Consider the following 20,691-nt stretch of genomic DNA (forward strand, 5'->3'; position numbering starts at 1 on the left):
CCAGAACTGAGGCCAGTGCATAGATTGGATGGAAGGGTCACAGGGAGCTGGTGGGTGTCCAGGGCCATCATGAAGCTGGGGAAACTGAGGCAAAGAAGGGCTAAGGCAGGTGAGGTCCTCCTTACTTGTCAGCTCTTGGAACTCCCTCTTGGTGCTCCTATGGTCCTTGCACTCTGCCCTTGGCCATCTACACACAGCCAGGACAGTGTCCTTGTGGTGCTGGCCCTAGCCCATGCTGCCTCATTAAAAAATGACCAGCTCTGAGGAAAAATGCCTCCAGATCTCAGTATGCCTGGCCCATCGGTCCCCATATGACAGTTGTCCACACAGGAAACCCTCCAGACTGGTGCCCACAGGCACTTGCATCTCCAGCGATATCCAGGGTTGTCGTGACCTGAGAGTCCCTCCTGGCAGCATAGGTGAGTGGTTGCTGGAAGCAGGAGCAGCATCGGTTGGTGGATGCTGTCCTTTTTCCTGAAGCAGCACTGTAGAGTGGATGGGCCTCAGTGGATTTCACTGGTTGCAAGCCAATCCTCTAGTCTGTCCTTGGGCCTCATCCAGGCTTCCTGAGGCTGAGCACACTTAGCCTAGGCTTGCTCTGGACCCTATCCTGGTGTGGGTTATGCTGAGGCTCCTCTTGAGAAGCCAGGCAGGGTCACACACCAGTGAGGTGCTGCAGGGAAGTGTCTGTGCCCAGAAACCCTGATATTCCTGCGGCAAAGTTCCCACAGACCGAGAGACTGGGGTCAGATGGCAGAAACAAATTTACCTCCAAAAAGTATAGGGCTGCAGTGATAGCACAGCAGGAGGGCATTTGCCTTGCATACAGCAAACCCAGGATGGGCCCAGTTTAGATCCTCAGCATCCCATAGGGCCCAGAGCCTGCTAGGAACGATTTCTGAGAGTAGAGTCAGTAGTAGTAACCCCTAAACACCATCAGGTGTGGCCCAAAAATTAAAAACACAAAGTGCAGGTGGTCCAGTGGGGAGGCAATGTGGCCATTCTGTCATGTTTCTGAGGAGCACAGTGGCTATGTGGATGTGGGAGCATGAGTGGGTGCAGCATACTGAGTTCCCTCCCAGCAGCACTCACATTTCCACCAAGGGCAAGTCCCTCAAATCCCAGGTGCCACAGAGGTCAGCTGAGCAGGCAGACAAACTGACGGTTCTGAAAACAGGTTGGCCACTCCCAGGAGAGTGAAGATCCCAGGCGGCTCTATCACGCACTTTAAAAGAGACACTGAGATGCACACACTTAAGCCACATTGCCAATAGCCAAGCCATATCCTGTACAGTGGGCAAGTGTAGCGTGGAAGGCAGCATTCGAGCAGTTTTCCCCAGAGGCCAGAAATGGGGATGGCACAGGGCTATGCTTGTAGAAACACACACACAAACATATATGCACACACATGCCCACACATGTGCATGTATATGTGTGGGCACAGCTCAGTCCTCAGCCGGTTGGTGGTGGTTTTGATCAGATAAAATGCATCTCAGATGGGGCTGACTGCCTAAGCAATCCCTTGATATAGGGTGAAGGATTCAACCAGTAGGAACTGGGGATCTGTTAGTAACCCAGTTATCTTCTGACTCATAAACCCGTGTGGAACAGCACCCCTGGCCTGGCAAAGACCTGCCAGAGCAGGTGCACTGAGCTTTTGACTAATCAAACAAGGTACTGAGGCTGCCCATGGCTATGTGCTACTCATCTGTCCATGCCAAGCCCTGCCAAGACACTGCTATCTGCTGGACAGGCAGCACAGTACAAGGAGGCTCCCATACCCTCTTCCAGTAGGCAGCGACCAGCCCAATGACAGAGCAATTTAAATACTGAAAATCACAAGATGGAATGGTTGTGCTGCTCTGGTAGTCTCCAACCCTGCATGTTACCATGACAACCAGCCAAGAGCTCAGAGTGGACACTGGGAAGCTGCAAGTCCACCCCCACCCAGCCCTTCCTGGCTGGGAGCTACCCTAGGGTGTCAGCAGTAAGCACCAGCCATCTCAGCACTGTTGGCTAGCCGCACCCCTCCCCCCAACTGTGAGGCACAGCCTGCATCACACACTCACAGGCACAGGTAGGCTGGTCCCCACACCTGGCCCACAGCTGCATCCTGGCCTGCACAGACAGCAAGAGAGGCAGAGTCGGCCACACATGCCCAGCACCAACCCTCCCAGGACCCCCACTCTCCTCGGGGACACCCCATTCCTCCTCGGACCCCCCACTCCTTCACAGACCCACATTCTTCCCCAGGACCTAACATTTCTTCCAGGACCCCAATTCTGCCCCCAGAATCTATCTCCATTTCTCTCAGGATCCTCCATTCCTCCCCCAGGACCCCACATTGCTCCCCAAGAACCCACATTCCTTTCAGAGCCTGAATTCAGTCCCCAGAAACTCATTCCTCCCCCAAGAACTCCCATTCCTCTCCAGAACCCTCCACTCCTCCCAGGACCTCTCATTACTCCCCCAGGACCCCCATTACTCCCCCCAGGACCCCGCATTCCTCCCCAGACCCTCATTCCTCTCCCAGGACACCCCCCATTCCTACCCAGAACCTCCCATGGAGCTCTCTGAGCAAGGGGACTCGGTTGGCTCATGTGTCTGTGCTCTCGTGCTCTCAGCGATGTCCGAGCCAAGCCTTAGTGCACTTCATTCCTTGTGCAAGCAACATTAGTCAGTGCACAGATACCTGGTGTGCAAGTGGTGGCCTGTGCCCGGCCTCCCTCTGGATGCCCTCCTCTCAGCATCTGGCTCCCCACATGCAATCTCACACCTGTGCCTGGGCCCTGCTGTTTCCTGGACTCTGTTTTTCTCAGAGCTTTTAGGTACAGCTCAGCATCACCTAGTTGGAATCTCATCTCAAAGCCCATTTTATTTTAAGCTTTTTTTTTTTTTTTTTTTTTTTTTTTTTGGTTTTTGGTTTCTGGGTCACACCCAGCAGTGCTCAGGGGTTACTCCTGGTTCTAGGCTCAGGAATCGCTCCCGGCAGGCTTGGGGGACCATATGGGATGCCAGGATTCAAACCACCGTTCCTCTGCATGTAAGGCAAACGCCACACCTCCATGCTATCTCTCCGGCCCTCAAAGTCCATTTTATCTCCAATCACCACTGGGGCATGGGGAAGGGTCTGGTATCACCCCAACTACAACTGGAGCTCAGTAGTGAATCTCCACAAGGTGACCTCACTGGGAGGCTGAGACACCTCTTGGGTGGACACTGAAATGGCACCGTCACCTTATGTGGTCAGATTGGAAGTCACCACGGGCCCCAAGGGAACTCCTCAAATCTGAATCATAACTAGTGCAACAAGGAGCCTCCATCAGCCACTTGGCCCCTGCCTGAAGTTGACCAATGGGAGCTCAGGGGACACCATGAGAGGTGACCAGAGAGAGGTACCAGGCTGTAGTGAACATGACATTAATTTTATTTTGGGGGTCACAGCATGTGGTGATCAGGGTCTACTCCTGGCTCTGTGCTCAGAGGCCCATATGCAGTGTTGAGGATCAATGTGGGGTAGGCTGCTTGCAGGGCAAGTGTTTCTTCACTTGAGGGCAGGTCTCTCTGCCCTCAACAGACTCTGTCGACGTCACCTCCAGAGGGACTGGGGGTTAGAGCTACAGGACCACAATTCAATGCTGACTCAGTGGTGTTGGGGTCTGAGGATTGAGCCCCCACATGCACATCTCACCCCTTAATTTCCCTTACTCTTTGCTACATCTCCCAAATTGTCTAACCCTGCTGCAGAAAGTGAGTGCTCCCCAGATCAGATCAGATCAGATCAGATCAGATCAGATCAGAGGGTTCCTATTCTCACCCAATCACCTACTCACCCAATAGCCCTGGAGCAAGGAGTTAGAAAAGGCCCGACACTGCCCCAGGTCTGAGAGAAAAGCAACAAGGGGCCTGCCTGGATCCACGCTGGGTTCTGGGCTCTGCCCACCCCTAGTTCTCTCCTGGTGATGACCCCTGCTCTGCCCAGGCCCACATCTGGGGCCATCAGGAGGGCTGGCAGTGGCCTCCAGGCTTGTCCTTGCCCTGGGGTGGTGGGGGCCCAACATGCTGCAGCAGCTGCTGCAGAGAGAAGAGACAGAAGGAAATCTCCTCGTAGGAGAGCCTGGCTCCACTCTCAAACATGCAGGCAAAGACCAGATCCCCCTGCGGCCAAGGCCCCAGGCAGGCCAGGTCAGAGTAGCCGCTGGGACCCTGGAAGATCACCCAGGGCTCCGTCCACCTCTGTGGGTCCAGGGGGGACCGGTTCAGGTACACGCCCATGTGTAGTCGAGCCCTACGTCCCACGGGGTGGGAATACAGAAGCCATGTGTCCCTGCCAAGACTGGCAGGTACCTCCCTCACACTGGGCCCATCCCCCATATGGCTGTCTCCAGCACTCCCTTCAGGGGGCCTTTGCACTCCTGGACAGAGAGAAGCAGGAAGGCCCCTGGTGCCCACAGCAGATCCCTCACTTGGGGGCCTGCTGTAGGAAGGGGCAGAAAAGCCCACAATGCTGCCCTGGCAGCCCCGTGCGGTCTCAGCCAGGCTGGGCACCAGCTCCCCAGGCAGAAAGGAGGCACCCTCATCGGTGCTGAGTGCCTGCACACGGCTGCCCAGGGGGCTCCGGGCGTTGCAGTATAGTACACCATTCACTGCTGCCAGCTGGCACTCGCCAGAGCGCAAGTTGGGCACCAGGCCCCCACAGTGCCAGGTGCGGCCATGGTCATCACTGTAGAAGGTGAAGGAGTGAGGGCTGGTCCTGCAGATGCGGCCAAAGCACTCGCGCCGGTTCACTCGGTAGGTGTAGGCTGGCACCAACAGGCGGCCTGAGAGCAGCTGCACACCATGGCCTGGGCCCACAGCAAATGTGGCCCACTCTGCAGGGAGGAGGACACTCACTAGGACAGCCAGGATCCCCGGTTCCACAGAGCAGAACAGGTAAATCTAGCATTCATGGGAGCCTCTTGGGCAGTGCTCAAGTGGCAGTGGGTGGCTGTCCCAGTGGACGGACATGTAAGACTATGTGAGACTTGTGAGATTGTCCCACAGCCCCATGTTAGACAGAGCAGAGGCCCAGAGGGGTAAGGCATTTACCAGGATGCAACCAGGATGGACCCAGTTTGACTTCTGGTATCCCGTATGATCCCCCGAGCATGCCAGAAGTGATTACTGAGCACAGAGTGAGGAGTAATCCCTGAGCATTTCTGGGTGCGGCCCCAAAATCAATCAATCAATCAATCAATCAATCAATAAATAAATAAACTGTTCAAAAAGTTTAGAGAGAGGAGACCCAGGGTGAAAAGGAGGTGGGACCCTTGGACAGGTTCCACTCAACCTATCCTTTCCAGTCAGTCCCCACCCCCCAGGGCACCCCACTTACCCGCCTGGGCACTGCCCACTGCCTCCTCTGTGAGGTCACGCACTTGGCCCCAGCTATGACCCCCATCATGGCTGGTCACACAGCAGAGACGAGCTGCATTTCGGCCTGTAGCAATCTGTGTGGCCTCAGGCGTGTGGCCCCAAACGGCGATGAAAAAGAGGAAGATGGTGGCCGTGTGTGCATCACGTACAGGACAGGGATTCATGGATCGATGACCTTCCAGAGCTGCTGTGCTCAGCACATGCAGAGGGCCCCACTGCAAGGAGGGGCCAAGGGGAGCCAACCTGAGGAGCCTGCCATGGCCAGTCCACTGCCAAGTTCTCCTCCTCTCCCCCCACTCACCTGCACAGACCCCCTGCTCACCTCCATAAACCCTCCCACTTACCTGCACAAATCCCCCAACCTCCACAGAGCCCCCTTAACCTCCACAAACCCACCACTCACCTGCACAGAGCTGCCCACTCTCGTGCCCCAGCGCTGTACCAGGAGGTGGGCATGCGAGTCGTCAGGGCTGAGGCGCTGCTCTGCGAAGGCCAGCAGGGCAGGTCCAGGAGGCACAGGCAGTAGTGCGGGCACACGGTACGTCAGGCCTGTCCTCTCACGCTGGAACAGCACAGTGCGCACAGGGGTCCCCATGCTCTGAAACAGAGCTGGGCTACATGGCCTGCAGGCAGGGAAGTTGCTCCCTCCTCAAGCACACACATTCACCTTGCTGCAGCCCACCAGCCACTTTCCACAGAAAGTGAACCCTAGGCCAGGCCCAGGAACTCCATCCCAGTCCTCCCCCAAAAGTCTTCCTTTCTTTATCCTCTCAACACAGCACACAAAACAGGATGATCCAGCTAGTGCCTGGTCAGAACCCCTAACCCTGCCAGGCCAAGTAAGTGGGTGAGCTTCCAAGGGGAATCCTGCTGGCCCCACATAGAGGTCTGAAGACCACAGGATACACAGGCATGAAAACATGAGGTATGCGCACACACACTCATACATATTGACAACATTCACGCACACTTGCACACTCAGACACACTTGTACTCATACACTTGCAAACTCGGTCACACTCCAACACACTCATACACTCACACTTGCATATTCACACACCCACACATTGTACAAGACACATTCACAGACTTGTACATAGACAGACACACACTGTACTCATATACTTGCATACTCAGTCAGACACATTCACGCACTCACACACTCATATACTTACACTCACACACTCACATTCACACACTTGTACAAGATGCATCTGCATACCTGTATACACTCAGAAACACATTTACACACACTCCTGCAAAGCTGTACACTCACTTAAACACCCTTGCTCACATGAACACAATTGTTCACGCACACACACACTTCCTTGGGACAGTGTCCAGCTGCCTTTACCACCTTCAGACCTTAAATCCTAGGTTCTTTCCGGGCATTGCCAAGAAAGGTGGAAGTTCATCTGCAGAATTCATGAGGGCCCCAGGTTTGCCTCTTGGATACCATATTTGCCCTGCACTTGGCAGAAAGGATTCTGACCCTCAGACCCAGTGCAACGTCTGTGAGGTCAGGGATCCTTGACTTGCTCATTGGCTATCTGAGCACAGCTGGGAGGCCTGGAGGTATCTGACAACTGTGCCCAAAAGAACCATGACCAGAGCAAGCCAGAGGGTCAATTAGGCCCCCAGGGCTAAGAACAGGGCCCTCCCTCCTATCCCATTGTCCTGCCTGGAAGAAAAGACACAGTGGGCTCAAGGTCCATCTGCACAGACAGTGGTGAGCCCCGAAAAAACACTGAGCCTAGCACTGTAGGGCAGGAGCTCTATGAACAGGCTCTCCATATGCAGAGCTCATAGGATAAAGCCCAGGGCCAGCACATGGGGATAACAGGACGTACAGCAGAATGTTGGGGCACAGTGCAGTCAGACACACACATGGTCCATGGAGGGGCCCCAGCCCCCTCAGCCTTGCTGAGATGCAGGAGGGCATCTTACTCCCCAGTCTGACACCCCAAGACAGACACCCCCTCACCCACCCCCACCAGGACCCTGGCCTGCCCACCACCTGCCTCGGAACTCAGAACAGCTGCTGTCCCCAGGGAGCTGTGCCCTGTCTCTTTACTCACTCAAAGGGCCACTGTGCTTGGGAGCAGGTGCAGCACCATGTGCCCTGCTGGGTACTGAAACATGTTCACTCTGCACTGGGTTTCTCCCAGGGTTGCCCTGGGATCACAGGAGCATGCAGGCAGAACAGGGGACAAGCCCAGCCCCAGTCCAGAGACAAATCCACAGGCTCCTTTCAGGCACGGAAGGGCAGGACTGTCGGAAACTTGGGTGCCTCAGCCAGGCTCAGACTTCTGCAAAGCTTCATGCCCAGGACCCCACAAGAGGAGAAACAGGGTCCATGGAGAGCTGGCTTGGCTACTGATCATTTCAGCACCTCCCAGGTGCATGAAGCCAGGCCGGGAGCCTCTTCAGTCTCACATCACAGAAAAGACAGAACTGGGGAGATGACGGCAGGGAACCAGCCCAGAAAACATGGACTCCTGGCCCTGGGCTTGCGCTTGCTCTACCTACACAGAGGTCTTTCTGGGTACTCACCACCCAAAGGACAAGCACTGAGGGGCAGCCACAGTGCAGGGATGCTTGCTCCATCACCAGGGGGTCTCCACTGCTCAAAGACCAAGCCCTGAGCATTGCCACAGCCCAAGTGAGGCTGCTGGGACAGGAACAAGAGACCCTAAGCTCTGTGTAAGACCATCCTCTCAAGGACCTACTTTTTTTTGGAACCTTCTGCAGGAGGAACCTGAGGAACCTGGAGGTGAACACTTACCTCAGCCCCAGGGACAACGGGAAGCGCAAGAGCTGGTTAGACTCCCCAGGCCAGCTGCAGGCTATGGATGTGGATGTGGATGTGGACAGAGGACTCCTCAGGCCAGCTGAGTTGGCTGCAAGGCGACTGCAGGAGCATCTGCTTGTCTGGCACAGTGTGGGCGATGTGGGTGGTGTGGGGAGCAGACAAGGGTGCACTGTATTGGGGGCCAGGCAGGCCAGCAGCCAGACCCTCCCATCACTCCTATCAGTGATTGGAGACAGCAGAAGAGGCCCCAAGTAGCAGACACCCCTGCTGCTTGTAATCTTCATCCAGGACCTTGGGACCAGGGGATCCCCAAAACAATGCTGAGCAGGGGGCTGGCCACTGTCCCAAGGTCTCAGCTGACCTCTGGTGTACCTGCCCACAGCTCTTCCAGGACCCTTCCAATTCCCCCCGAGAGCCAGGATGATCACCCACAGTTGGCTGGCCATTCAAGCTCAGGTCAGGAGGTCAGCATCTGTATAGACCCCTCAGCCCCCCACCAGACCCCACAAGCAGTCCCTCACCTTTGATTCACCTCCTTGTAAGTACTCACTGCCATGACCACAGCCAACAAGGACATGGTCTGGGTACCTAGTGCCCATGACCGCAGACCACATGGACATGGCCTCCAGTGTGCAGGTGTCCACCTCCAAGGTCATGGCCTCTGTGGACCACAGTGAAAGAGAACAGCCCAAGGTTTCCTTTGTCAGTTGTCAATGTAACATCTTAAGCTACCTTAAAAGCTCCCCCAGCGCCACCTACATGCTATGAAGTCCACAGCCTTGGGGCCTGAGGGGTCACCTGCCCATCCCTGCCCACCCAGAGGAGCTAGCCCATTAGGGCAGGAAAAGCAGGACAGAGCTCACAGGAGGCTGTGCCCAATGTTACTCTATCCCCTCTGTGGGCCCTAAGCTGCTGGGCACACAGGGAGGTCCCTGAAATGGCAGTGCCCAGAGACAAGGCCAGGAGTCTATTGTGAAAAAAATGGGTGGGTGAGTGGGACAGGAGCTGATTTCCACCCCAGGACACCTGCCCAGTCCATGCAGAAGAACCCTCTCTTCCTGGTCATTAGCCTGAGCTCACCACAGTCGTACCAAGCTGTGCACTGAGCACCAAGCCAGTATCTCTGAGCCCTCATCACTGGTCAGAAACCCGGAGTGGGCTGGACCATCTTACCAAGGTGTGGGCCATATGGCCACAGCCTTGTCTAAGGCAGAGCAAGAGTCCAGTTGTGAAATAAGTGGAGACAGCCGGAGACAATCTCCCACCCCCAGGTCTGGCCTCTGCACTCAGGTGGTCTCCCTGCTCCCCTTGTCTGAACCCCTCAGAGCTCCTCCTGGATCTGACCCTGGCTGACTGTTCCATCTGAACTCTTTCTCACTCCCCTGAGAGGCGGAGGAAGTAGGACCAGCTCTGGGGTTCTTTCGGACTGAGGCTGACACACAAGAACGGGACCAGAAGCACTGGACCATCAGCCTACTGCAACCTTTGAACTGAGTGAGAGCAGCGATTTATTGTCTTTCATGGCCATACATTTGCTAGCCAGCCCTAAGCAGCCAGTCACACCATCAGCTCCTCCCAGAACCACCAATAGGAATGCCTAGTGCCTGCATGCGGCACAGACATAAGGTGAACCTTCCAATTCACCTCGGCCCATTTCTCTTCTCCGTCCCTGAATCCTGGTGGTAGATCCCAGTGGGGTGCTCTGGTAAAATACTGGTCTCACGAATTCCACCTGTCCTAAAGGCTCTGAAGCAAACCTCCCAGGCAGAGGGCCTGCTCTCCGGGCATTCCTTGGCCCCAGCTCACAGGCTTCAGCCGCCGCTGGTAAACTCGGAGACTCGGCCTCACAGCAGAGCGACAGAGCGGCTGGGCACCCTGGCTGTTCTGAAGAGCAGCACCAAGCAAGGAGCCTGTGCCTGGCAGGGCCAGCTATGCCGACAACTCACACCCCTGCCTATCTCCAGCCGCATCCCAGCTCTCAGACTAGATTACCTAAGTCCTGCTGAGGCCACAGAGTCTGCTTGGGAACCAGTGGGTGGGTCTCATCACAGGGGTCTGCTCTGAAGGGCTTGGTCCCTCCACCTCATCCCCAGGAATGACAGGGGAAGGGTGGAGCTGGAACAGGGGCCTCTATACAAGGAGGTCCACCCGCTTGCGAGGTTTTTGCGGAAACTGCAGGCTGTACAGATGGGCCATGTACTGGAGCTCGGGCATGGCCATCCTCTGACACAGGAGCTGCGTGGCGTTGTCCAGGTCGGACCGGAGGCTGAAGCCCAGGATGTGGGCGTCGCCCGACTGGTAGGGGCGCAGGTGCCAGTCGGTTGTTTGCGTCCAGTTCGGGGATGCGCCTCCGAGCAGGCACCGCTCTGAGAGCTCGCTCCGGCGCGCCCGGAGCCGCTGCACGTCGCGCCGCAGCCGCTTGGGGCCCAGCTCGGCCAGCGCGCGCGCCCAGAAGGTGCGGTTGAAGTGCTGGTACAGGCGCCAGTCGAGCGCGCACCAGCGCCGCGCACGCTCGCGGGTCTCGGGCGACAGGCGGGCGACGGAGCCGCGGCTGCGCGCGTTGACTCGGAACGACACCACGTCGTCCAGCCGCCAGCGCAGGAGGTGCCGCAGCAGGACCATGGACTCGTCGAAGTGCTCGGAGATGAGCACCAGTTGGAAGCGCCGCTCCACCTCGGCCAGGTGCGCCCCCACGTAGCCCTCCTGCTGCGCGGGGCCATTGGGGTCAAAACCCAAGTCGAACCACATATTGTTTCGCGCGTGTGCGTTGAGCAGCCCAGCACTGGCGTTGTAGAAGGTGTGCGGCGCCTCCAGGAAGGCGTCCAGGCTGGCCACCTGCTGAAAGGCCGGCACGGCTCGGTGATAGTAGGTGAAGGAGGATTCGAGCTGGGACACGGGGTTCCTGAGGATGGTGAAGTAGAAAGCGTCCTGGTGCATCACCCTCTGCACCTGTTTGGAGGCAAGTTGAAGAGAGCAGGTGAGCCTGCAGACAGCGGTGGTCTCCTTTTTTCTCTTGCCCCCACCACCCTGCAGTACCCTGGGTCTTGCCTTCTGCCTCCTCCCAGTTTCTCTCCATCTGCCACAGCTCGGCACCTGTCCAGGGCACCATTCTCTAGCCCAGAGATCGTGAACCTAGGAACCGGCCTTCTCCTGTGTACTAGATGAAGAGCATCACAGCCAAAGGACCAACGATGCCAAATGTGTCTTGGCTGGGACAATGGGTGGCATCGGGACCTAAGGTGGGAGGAGGAAAGACAAGTGCCAAACCCAATGGCAGATAGATGAAGGGATCCCAAAGGGTGCTGCTGTCCTCAGCAGCCCCGTGCCAGTCCCTGCACACCTCCCAGCCTTGTCTGGGTCTCCAGCGTCTCCATGGTGCTTTCCAAAGCCCTAGGCTGTGAGGATGGTCCCCGCCTACCCTGAAAAGTAGGGACCTTTAGTGGCTGGAGCAATAGAGCATTAGTCTTGCACAGGGTTGACCTGCATTCAATCCCTACCATCATACATGGTCCCCCTAGCACCGCCAGGAGTATTTCTGAGTAAAGAGTCAAGAGTAATTCCTCAGCTCCACCGGATGGGCCCAAAAACAACAACAAAAAAATAGGACACCCCAACCTCTGCCCGGGGCATCGCCCCACCCCTTCACTCCTGGAGGCTTGGCCTTTTGGGGTAACCCCGCCCCATTGTGTGACCCGCCCCTCCATCAAAGCTCTACCCCATTGTGTGGCTTCACCCCTCAAGTGGGGCTGATTGAGGCCCCGCCCCTCTGGTGGAGTCTTGCCCTGTGCCCTCCATCCATCAAAGCTCCGCCTTGTTGTGTGGCTTCGCCCCTTGCATAGCCCCACCACCACCCACTCCGACCAACCACCCTCCATCCTGCCCTACACCAACTCTCTCCAGCTGATAGTCCACCCACCTCTGACTGGTAAAAGCGCAGGTGGTTGCACATGATGTTGAAGCGCCGGTGGGACTTCGTGTCCTCCACATAGCGTGCTAGGAAGAGATAAGGGTAGCCCAGGTGGTAGTTCGAGCCAGCAGGTAGGGCCACAGACAGGTTGTGTGTCTCAGCGAATCTGTAGAGCACATTGAGTACCGAGCTGCTGGCTGTCTTGTGCGTCTTGAGGAACATGACATTGGTGATAGGCAGACCCTGGTCCTCATCGTCGAGTAGGCTAGAGCAGAGCACAGCCAGAGTCAGCACAGGGGTACCCAGAGAGACCCCAACCTACTCCCCACGCCACGTAACCCCTCAACAGAGTAACCTAACAATCAGCAACACCAGGACCTGTCCTGTCACTGCGTGACACTGCATGAGTGCTCTCAGAGCACCACTATGGTACCTGCCCTCAACCCTGGCTCCTGCTCTGAGAACTGGGCCACACCCAGGCATTTCTCTGCTGACTCTTCACACGGCACCTGGCACCCACATGAGTGGCCCTCTGAGCCACAGAGGGCACCCATCTGGCTGTGGCCTCTGCCAGGAGACCTGTTTCCCACATGAGAGTCCTGGCCCAGCACAGAGGATGGTGAGGTCCAGAGACCTTTCTAGCTCCCCACCTATGGGTCCAAGCAGAGATGACTGAAGAGCAGGGCTTCCCTGGGTGAAACCACGTCACAGAGTTGATGCTGTGACCTCCCAGACCCTCAGGCAACTGGAGAAGTCACCTTCTCTGCCCTAACAGTCTCCCCACTGAGCCCTTCACAAACCCCTTGCCCATGTGGCAGGGCTCCCAGACTCCACTGAGTCCCCAGGGGGAAAGGCCCATCTCCTGTTACAACATAGACAGGCTCTGTCCCCCGGCCAGAAGACCACCCACAGCTGGTCTGGGAGAGTTCAACCCCCTGCCCAGACTTACGGCATGAGTAGTCCCATGTCCATTTGCAGGAAACAGGCCAGCAGGAGGATGGTCAGGGCCAGGAGGCCAGCCCAGAAGCACCTGCAGGCAGGGAGCAATCAGCAAGTGGATGCAGGACACCCCAGGGAGATTTCCTAGCTCTCAGATTTGTGGACACCCAAAGGAGCCACCTGCCCCTCCCTGCATAGGCTCACTGCAGGGGTCCTGAGACAGGGACAGAAACTTGTGTGGGTCACCCCACATTCCCAGCACTGCATGGGCTCACCCTAAATGTTCCCTGCAGCATGCAAAGGCATCAAGTGGTGATGGGCTTAATACAAGGACATGTTCTCTGTCTAAGTGACCCACTGCCCTGAGGACAGACTATCTGACATTCCTCGAAAGGCTCTGCCTTCGCAAATAGCATGTCAAATAGCATGTCCAGGGGCCGGGCGGTGGCGCTAAAGGTAAGGTGTCTGCCTTGCCAGCGCTAGCCTAGGACGGACCGCGGTTCGATCCCCCAGTGTCCCATAAGGTCCCCCAAGCCAGGAGCGACTTCTGAGCGCATAGCCAGGAGTAACCCCTGAGCGTCAAAGGGGTGTGGCCCAAAAACCAAAAAAAAAAATAAATAAATAAATAGCATGTCCGGGTGTTGGTGTGGCCAGGCTGCAGGTATCAAGAGGGGGGAGTGCTTGAGGGCCCCTCTCAGCCTGGGGGTGTCTTGCACACTCCAACAATGCCCTCTGGGAACTGCTCCAGAAGCTAGTTTTATAGGAGAGTTCAGCAGTTTTGCCACTTTGAAAGATACAGTTGGGATTATTCCCAGATCAGTGCTGGAAACCAAGTGGTTCTGGGACTGGAACCTGTTTGCAAAGCAGACAGGGCCCTGTATGCAAAGCAGCACTGGACCTTTGAGTATCTCCTCAGATTTTGGTAACTTTGAATGGGTGAATTACACATTTTAAAGCTATTTTTGAAAATTATAAATTGAAAGTAAGATTTAAAGTTGAGGAGCTGAAGGGACAGTACAGCAGGAGAACACTTGCCTTGTAAGCGGCTGACCTAGGCATCCCATCTGGCCCTTGCCATCCCCACAGGAGTGATCCCTGTGATCCCTGAAGAACCTCCTGAATACAACTGGATGTGGCCCCAAAACAAAACAAACAAAAATATTAACCAGTTGAACTAAAATAGTTTGCAGGATTAAGTTATAAGGGAAAGGAAGCCCCAGCACTGTAAACTGGGTTGGCCTCAAGGCTCTGTGCCCTTCTGCATCTGGGCAAGGCCAGGGGGCTATGCTCCCTTCCTTCCTCAATTCTCCCACTCCTTGGCAGTGACTCACCCTAGGAGAAATCCCAAAGGGCCTCACACTTCTGTGTTTCCCAGGACCGCCCACCTCCTGGGACTGGCTGGATGCAAGGCAGCTCTCTGATGATTGGAGTGGGGGGACGCTCTGGGTCAGGCCCTGCTTCTAAGCTCATGGTACAGGGGCCCCTGGCCAACAGCAGACTCTGTTCAGTTCTGGAAAGGGTTGGGTGGGAGCCAGTAAGGCATTTCCTGTAATGAAAGAGTTCCAATATTCGCTTACAATTACAGGAAAGCAATCAAGGATATTAGAGAATGGGCCATGAGGTTGATAATACAGATATGTAGCATTAAGGTAAATAAAGATAGCAGTGATAGGCCTTCTCACCCTTGGGTTCCTCTGAGCAGCAGAGGAACCTTCATATCCAGGGCCACACTCCAGTGTGAAGACACAGGCTCAGAGGCCCAGCTGAACTGTGGGCGTGTTGGACAAAACAAGGCATTCCCTCCTCGACCTGCCCATATGGCTAGAGCCAGGTCGAGGGGTGGGGGTGGGTTAGGGGGCTCAAACAGGGAACAGTGCATCAAGCTCAGGGTGGGGACAAGGGACCTGGCAGCTCCTAAAGCCTCCGGGGATCCAGTAGCCAATGTAGCCCCCTGAGGACAATGCAAGGTGGGGCTCTCTCATGCTGCCCTAGCCTTGGCTCCAGCCCTGGTGCTGTGTGGCTGTCCCACACCAGATTGACAAGCAGCCTGGAGTTATCGGGCCTATGGGCAAGGCTACAGCCCCTCACACATCTGTGAGGGGTGAGGCTGGCATGGTGGACAAAGGGTCTGGGAATGTTTGAAGAAGCTGAGCTCTGGGCGAGGAGGCTTAGCTCTTTTCTCCTGTACAGAAGGGTTCCATCCTTTCCATTGCAAGGCCAGAGAGGTGATGGAAGCGGGTGTCTGACACCCTTGCTCAAACCGTGGGAGGGGACCAGGATTGGGTGTCAGCTGGACAGGCTGCCAGAGCACATGGGTGAGAAGTTTTGACACTGGCATATTCACAGGTCAAAACTACTGAGGTCTCATTCATGGGGCAGCAGGGTGGAGGTTGCAGGGCATAGCATTCCTGCAAGAAATGGACACTGAATCCAAAGATGCTCCAAAGTCCTGATGAGAAGGCGTACTGGATGAGTTTCCCAATTTTGTCCCTGTATCCTTTGTTCCTGGCCTCCTCTTAGAAACTTGGTTTCTGGGGCTGGAGTGTAGGGTGTTTGCCTTACATGCAGCTGATCCAGGACAGACCTGGGTTCGATCCAGGGTCTCATATGGTCCCCCAAGCCAGGAGCAATTTCTGAGAGCATAGCCAGGAGTAATCTCTGAGCATCACCAGGTGTGGCTCAAAAACAAGCAAGCATAAAAGAGAAAGAAACTTGGTTTCAATTTCAGCTCTCAGATTTGTGCAGATTCAGGGACCTTTGTAGGTCAGGCAGGTAGCAGAGAGGCTGGTTTCCCAGGAGAGAGCCTTCCTGCCCAGTCTCGGGGCCAGCACTGAGGAATCCCAGGCTCAACAGTGCCCCCAGTGAGCCAATGCTCCCAGTGCGTGTTGAGCTCTAGAAGGAGCAGCTAAAGGTAGATTGGACAAACGTAAAGAGAGATGACAGGAGTGTGATGGGGGTACTAGCTCTGACCAGCCCTCTTCCTACTTGCTTCCCATAGTTGGGTGTGAGACCAGGGGGTTCAGGCACAAGGGTTTACTAAGAGGCTTTAAGACTTGGTTTCAGCCACACCCCCATGGTCCCCAGCTTACCCTTCAGTATTAGGAAACTACGCCACACACAAACTCGACACATCAAACATACCTGCCAGAAGCCACAATGGCTCCCAGGGTCTGACTTCCTCCCCTCCAAAGTCAGGGCCCCAAGCAGTGACCCCAGTTCAGCCTCATGCCACTTCAGTGTGACGATAGTGTCCATAGGGAAGGGATTCCAACTGCCTCCCACCTCTCAGAAGTACATGGGCTAGGGGCCGGGCGGTGGCGCTGGAGGTAAGGTGCCTGCCTTGCCTGCGCTAGCCTAGGACGGACCGCGGTTCGATCCCCCGGCGTCCCATATGGTCCCCCAAGAAGCCAGGAGCAACTTCTGAGCGCATAGCCAGGAGTAACCCCTGAGCGTCACAGGGTGTGGCCCAAAAACCAAAAAAAAAAAAAAAAAGAAGTACATGGGCTTCTGCTAGACTGTCCTCACCTATCAGGGCTACAACACTAGCCTCTTCCCAGACAGTGAAATGCAAAGTTGCTCGTCATCACTTATTCAGATGTAGGCATAAGAGCCACCAGCTCCCTCTGCTTACAGAAGTGCCACTCTGTCCCATAGGGCTGGTCGCCGACATTGGGGACTGAACCAGCCCCCAACCCAGCTTCCTGTAAGGATGTTGGTCAGTGCCCAGCTGGGCAGCTAAAGGTCCAGGCTGCTGAGCATAGGACAGGAGAGTCCGCCCTGGACTGGAGCTCCAGTCCAGGAAAGTCCACAGCTCAGCACTTCTACTGACAATTGGGTCGCTGCCAGGTATCCCCTGGGTACCCATGCCCAGCTCACCTCTGCGCGCTCCACAGCATGCTGGCAGGTGATCTGCAGCTGCAGACTCCAGCCCTCTGTAGCTCTCTGGTGACCGCAAGCTACAGACACTGGGCTGGATGTGGATCTGGGCAGAACCCAACTCCCAGAAACTCACTTGCAGCTCAGGTATAAAGCCACGCCCTGGCTCTTTTAGCCTTAACATCTTGCCCAGGCCTCCCCTAAGGCTCCTTGGCAAGGCCTGGTCTTTTCCACTGAGGCCTCAGGGTGCCTCTCAAAGCTTCCCAGCTGGAAGCCTAGAACCCACACATGTTCCGAGCAGGTAGATGAAGGCATGACTCCCCACAAGATCAATGGAAGAGGATGGGCAGGTTTGGTGTAGCAAAACTCATTTCTCCAGGGAGAAAGTCTGCACACAGAATACTGTGACCCCCAGACCCTCCCATCCCACACAGTCTGTGTGCCAGCAAACTCTCACCCAGAGCACTTGTGTACCCCTCATCCTCACTCCAGCTTCCATGTATCCCACATCCTCACATCCCAGCTCCCTGTGGACCGCACATCCTCATCCCAGCTCCCTATGGACCCCCACATCCTCTTATTGCCCGGCCCTCACAGATCTACAGCAGAATCATCCATCCCAGTTCAGCCTCCCCACTGGTCAGCCAGAAGGGTGGGGATGGAGGCCCCATTTGGTGCACAGAGATCTTGGTCAGCTAGTCTGGTCCTGCCCTTGCCCTTTGTCTGAGAGCAGCTTGCAGCTCCTGTCTGGTGACAGCATTTTTGGGTGTGGGCTCAGAGATGACCACATGCCCAGGACACCCTCAGTCCACAGGCCAGAGAGAAGGAGGTTCCAAGAGCATAAGGGGGCAGAGTCCACTCGATGCTTCACCTGATGGAACAATTCCAGGACACAGGGCCCAGGTGGTCATTCAGATCCAGACTCTGTCAAAGAGGCTGACAGGACAGAGATAGTCACCCCCAAAACCACCCGTCACTTCAGGCCTGGGCCATCTGGGTGCTTCTGCTTCCACCTGCTGCCTCCGCAGCCAAGTGACCCCAGGAGGTTCTAGCCAGGCTCTGATGGAGCTGGGGTTCCCTCTATTTCCAGGGTCATCTGGGCCAGATGCAGCCTCTGCGGGTTCCACAAGACCAGGTAATTCCACAACCCACCTTTGTGGGCCTTGGGTACAGCCCTGTACAATGGATGCAACCATCAGGCAGCTCTGCACCAGGTGCTTTGGCTGCATTTGCAGCCATGCAGATGCAGTAATGGGATGGCCCAGGGTAGTGGGCAGGGGCCCTGAGGCCATATGTAGTCACTGCTTATGGCCAGGGCAGATGCCACCAGCACAGAGCGGTAGCAAGACAAGGTCTCAGGGTGAGAAAGGGTCATCGGGGCACAGAGGCCCAGTAGCACAGCTGAGGGTCAGCGGGGGACCAGTTCAGATCAACCATGTGGAAGACAAAAGAACAGGGTGGCAGAGCAGAAAGTGCCATGAAGCTGGGGTGGCCTCACCTGTGCAAAGCATAACTAAGGTGGAGACCCCAACAGGTGTGCGAGGACACAGGCAGGACCCCCAGGTCACAGGCAGGATTCTGGCCCTCCACAAACAGCAAACAGGAGTGTCTTTCCTGACACCTGGCTAAACCCTACTGAGTTCAGCCGCTTGGCTTGGCCCCTCCAGCCCCCTCACCTACCCCACAGACTCCATCTAGAATCTAGATGGAAGATCCCAGTGCCTTCCCTTCCCTGCCTTGTGGAACCTCTAAAACTGGTGTAGGTGGGGCCATTCAGGACTGTGTCCCAGAAGTGCCCACCTGGGTGGCTGGTGGCCTCAGTCTCGATCACCACTAAACCCTTTGGGAAAGTATCCTCCTGGGTTCCTGTACTGGGTCAGCCTGTCCAGGAGGAGCTGTGAGGGCCCCTGGACCTCTCCTAAGGGCCTGAAATCAAGCCAGCAGAGTGCCCCAGCTGAGTACCGAGAAGACCCAGCACAGCATGGGGGGACCCAAGCAGCACCCTGCCCTCTTCATTGTGGTAAGTCCGACCCTGGCCCTCTCTGCTTACCTCTGGCCCCCACGGCTCATGGTACAGCAAGGGCTGCAGTGGGCAGCTGTCCATGACACACCCGCACCTCGCATTCCAGAGGGAACTGTGGGGGCACCGCTCCAGCTTTAAAGGGGACGCACCCATCTCGGCCCATCTTCAAGCCTGAAGTCAACCCAGTTTCTGCACTTACTGAGGCCCATGGCACCCCACAAGCACACCCTGTCTCACACACATGCCACTGAGCCACATCCCTCCTGGCCCTGCGCCAAAGCTGGAGCTCAGCTCCCAGAGCCTAAAGAAGAGCAGACAGAGATGGGGGACCTGGTACCCTTCTGGGAGACTGTGGGTGGGGTGGCCAGTGCCAGGGGATCCAATCAAACCCATGAGCCTGCTCAAGCACACAGGCCCCAGGACCAGGCAAGGTGCAGGCCTGTCAGCTGAGCAGGAGAGCAAGACCAGGCCACCTGCTTCTGGACAGAAGGAACCAGGCAGGGCCCAGGCTACTCCATGGGTCTGTTCCTACTCTGGGCCATGCTGGCCTGGTTGTGCTGAGGAGGGACAGGGAGGGATAGTCACATATTCCCTCCTCCTTTCAGTTTTGGAGACAGGAAGACACTGCACTCTGCAGGGCTCCTTGGGGGAACCACAAACGCTGCCAACGACCAGCCTCAGGCCTCAGGGCCTCCAAATCCCTGCTCTCTAGCTGACCTGGAGCCAGAGCCCTTTAATGTTCAGCACTGCTCTGATGCCCCAGGGTCCAGGGCTCCTTGGGCCTTGAATTTCTCTGAGCAAACCATACTGAAGTCTCTGGGGGTGTCTCTATTATTTTTTTTCTTTTGGTTTTGGGCCACACCCAGTGATGCTCAGGGGTTACTCACCTGGCTATGTGCTCAGAAATCACTCCTGGCTTGGGGGACCATATGGGACTCCCAGGATTCGAACCACGGTCAGTCCTAGGTTAGTGTGTGCAAGGCAAACACCCTACCCCTTGCACCACCACTCCAGCCCCTAGGGGTGTCTCTAGATGTGTTTTGTGGGCCTGAAGAACATAACAAAGTGAATCCTGCAGAGAGAGGATCAGTACATGCTTCTGGAGAAAAGTGTGTCGCCTCTGTGGATTAATTTTTCAGCATCACTGCTCTGTGGAAGGCCCAAAAGGCCTGTTTCACTCTGTGCTGGCACCAGAGAGGACGAGCTATGATTGGACCAGCAGGGACAGGCCTCAAGACAGGATTCGAGTGTCAGACTGTGTGATAGAACCAGAGGACTATGAGGCAGAACAGCATTGGGTGAAACATGGCTTAGACCCTCCCTCTGAGCTGAGTCCAGACACTCCCCAGGACTGTTCTGCCTGTTCCTCATTCTTATGTGTACCTGGGGAGCTGGGGCAGCCTTGTCCCCACAACCTGTGGCAGGGCCCAGCTCCCCCAGTCAGCCCTGCTGGGGTGGCCTCCCTCAGTGGGCCCCACCAGAGCTAAGCCCTCCTGTGGACCTGCACAGGTTCTTATTACATAACCCATCTCACATGGCAGCTTAGAGGGTTCAGACAAAGCTCCTGAACTTGTCTTAATCCCACTTGATGGCCTCCACCTCCCACTCATTCAGACTATCCTGCCAGAAACCTCCCAGGTGTGTGTGTGTGTGTGTGTGTGTGTGTGTGTGTGTCTGTCTGTCTGTCTGTCTGTCTGTCTGTCTGTCTGTCTGACTAGG

General features: G+C 56.1%; 2 protein-coding genes across 2 annotated transcripts; both read right to left on the minus strand.

The window, feature by feature from the left end:
* Positions 1–3,715: 3,715 nt before the first annotated feature.
* Positions 3,716–8,587, minus strand: NEU4 (neuraminidase 4). Its single transcript, XM_049773447.1, has 4 exons — positions 8,201–8,587; positions 5,819–6,013; positions 5,375–5,630; positions 3,716–4,871 (listed from the first exon to the last, which is right to left on the minus strand). Exons 2-4 carry the CDS (start codon positions 6,008–6,010, stop codon positions 4,000–4,002), a joined length of 1,320 nt encoding a protein of 439 aa, XP_049629404.1. The 5' UTR covers positions 6,011–6,013; positions 8,201–8,587; the 3' UTR covers positions 3,716–3,999.
* Positions 8,588–10,295: 1,708 nt separating this feature from the next.
* On the minus strand, positions 10,296–19,125 carry GAL3ST2 (galactose-3-O-sulfotransferase 2). Its single transcript, XM_049772887.1, has 4 exons — positions 19,067–19,125; positions 13,084–13,164; positions 12,144–12,399; positions 10,296–11,176 (listed from the first exon to the last, which is right to left on the minus strand). The coding sequence occupies exons 1-4, from the start codon at positions 19,123–19,125 to the stop codon at positions 10,358–10,360; spliced, it is 1,215 nt and encodes a 404-aa protein (XP_049628844.1). The 3' UTR covers positions 10,296–10,357.
* Positions 19,126–20,691: the final 1,566 nt, after the last annotated feature.

This window comes from Suncus etruscus, chromosome 5 (assembly GCF_024139225.1).
Source record: "Suncus etruscus isolate mSunEtr1 chromosome 5, mSunEtr1.pri.cur, whole genome shotgun sequence".
Classification (NCBI taxonomy): Eukaryota; Metazoa; Chordata; class Mammalia; order Eulipotyphla; family Soricidae; genus Suncus; species Suncus etruscus.

Bases quoted from the DNA above. Each gene is read 5' to 3' on its own strand.
- NEU4 (XM_049773447.1), bottom strand. From the start codon at position 6,010: ATGGGGACCCCTGTGCGCACTGTGCTGTTCCAGCGTGAGAGGACAGGC. The intron at 5,631-5,818 runs GTGAGTGGTGGG...CCCTCCTTGCAG, and splicing joins GAGTGGGCAGCTCTGTGCAG to TGGGGCCCTCTGCATGTGCT. The intron at 4,872-5,374 runs GTAAGTGGGGTG...TCCTCCCTGCAG, and splicing joins AGTGGGCAGTGCCCAGGCGG to AGTGGGCCACATTTGCTGTG.
- GAL3ST2 (XM_049772887.1), bottom strand. From the start codon at position 19,125: ATGGGTGCGTCCCCTTTAAAGCTGGAGCGGTGCCCCCACAGTTCCCTC. The intron at 13,165-19,066 runs GTGCGGGTGTGT...CCCTGCCTGCAG, and splicing joins AGTTCCCTCTGGAATGCGAG to GTGCTTCTGGGCTGGCCTCC. The intron at 12,400-13,083 runs GTAAGTCTGGGC...GCTCTGCTCTAG, and splicing joins GACATGGGACTACTCATGCC to CCTACTCGACGATGAGGACC.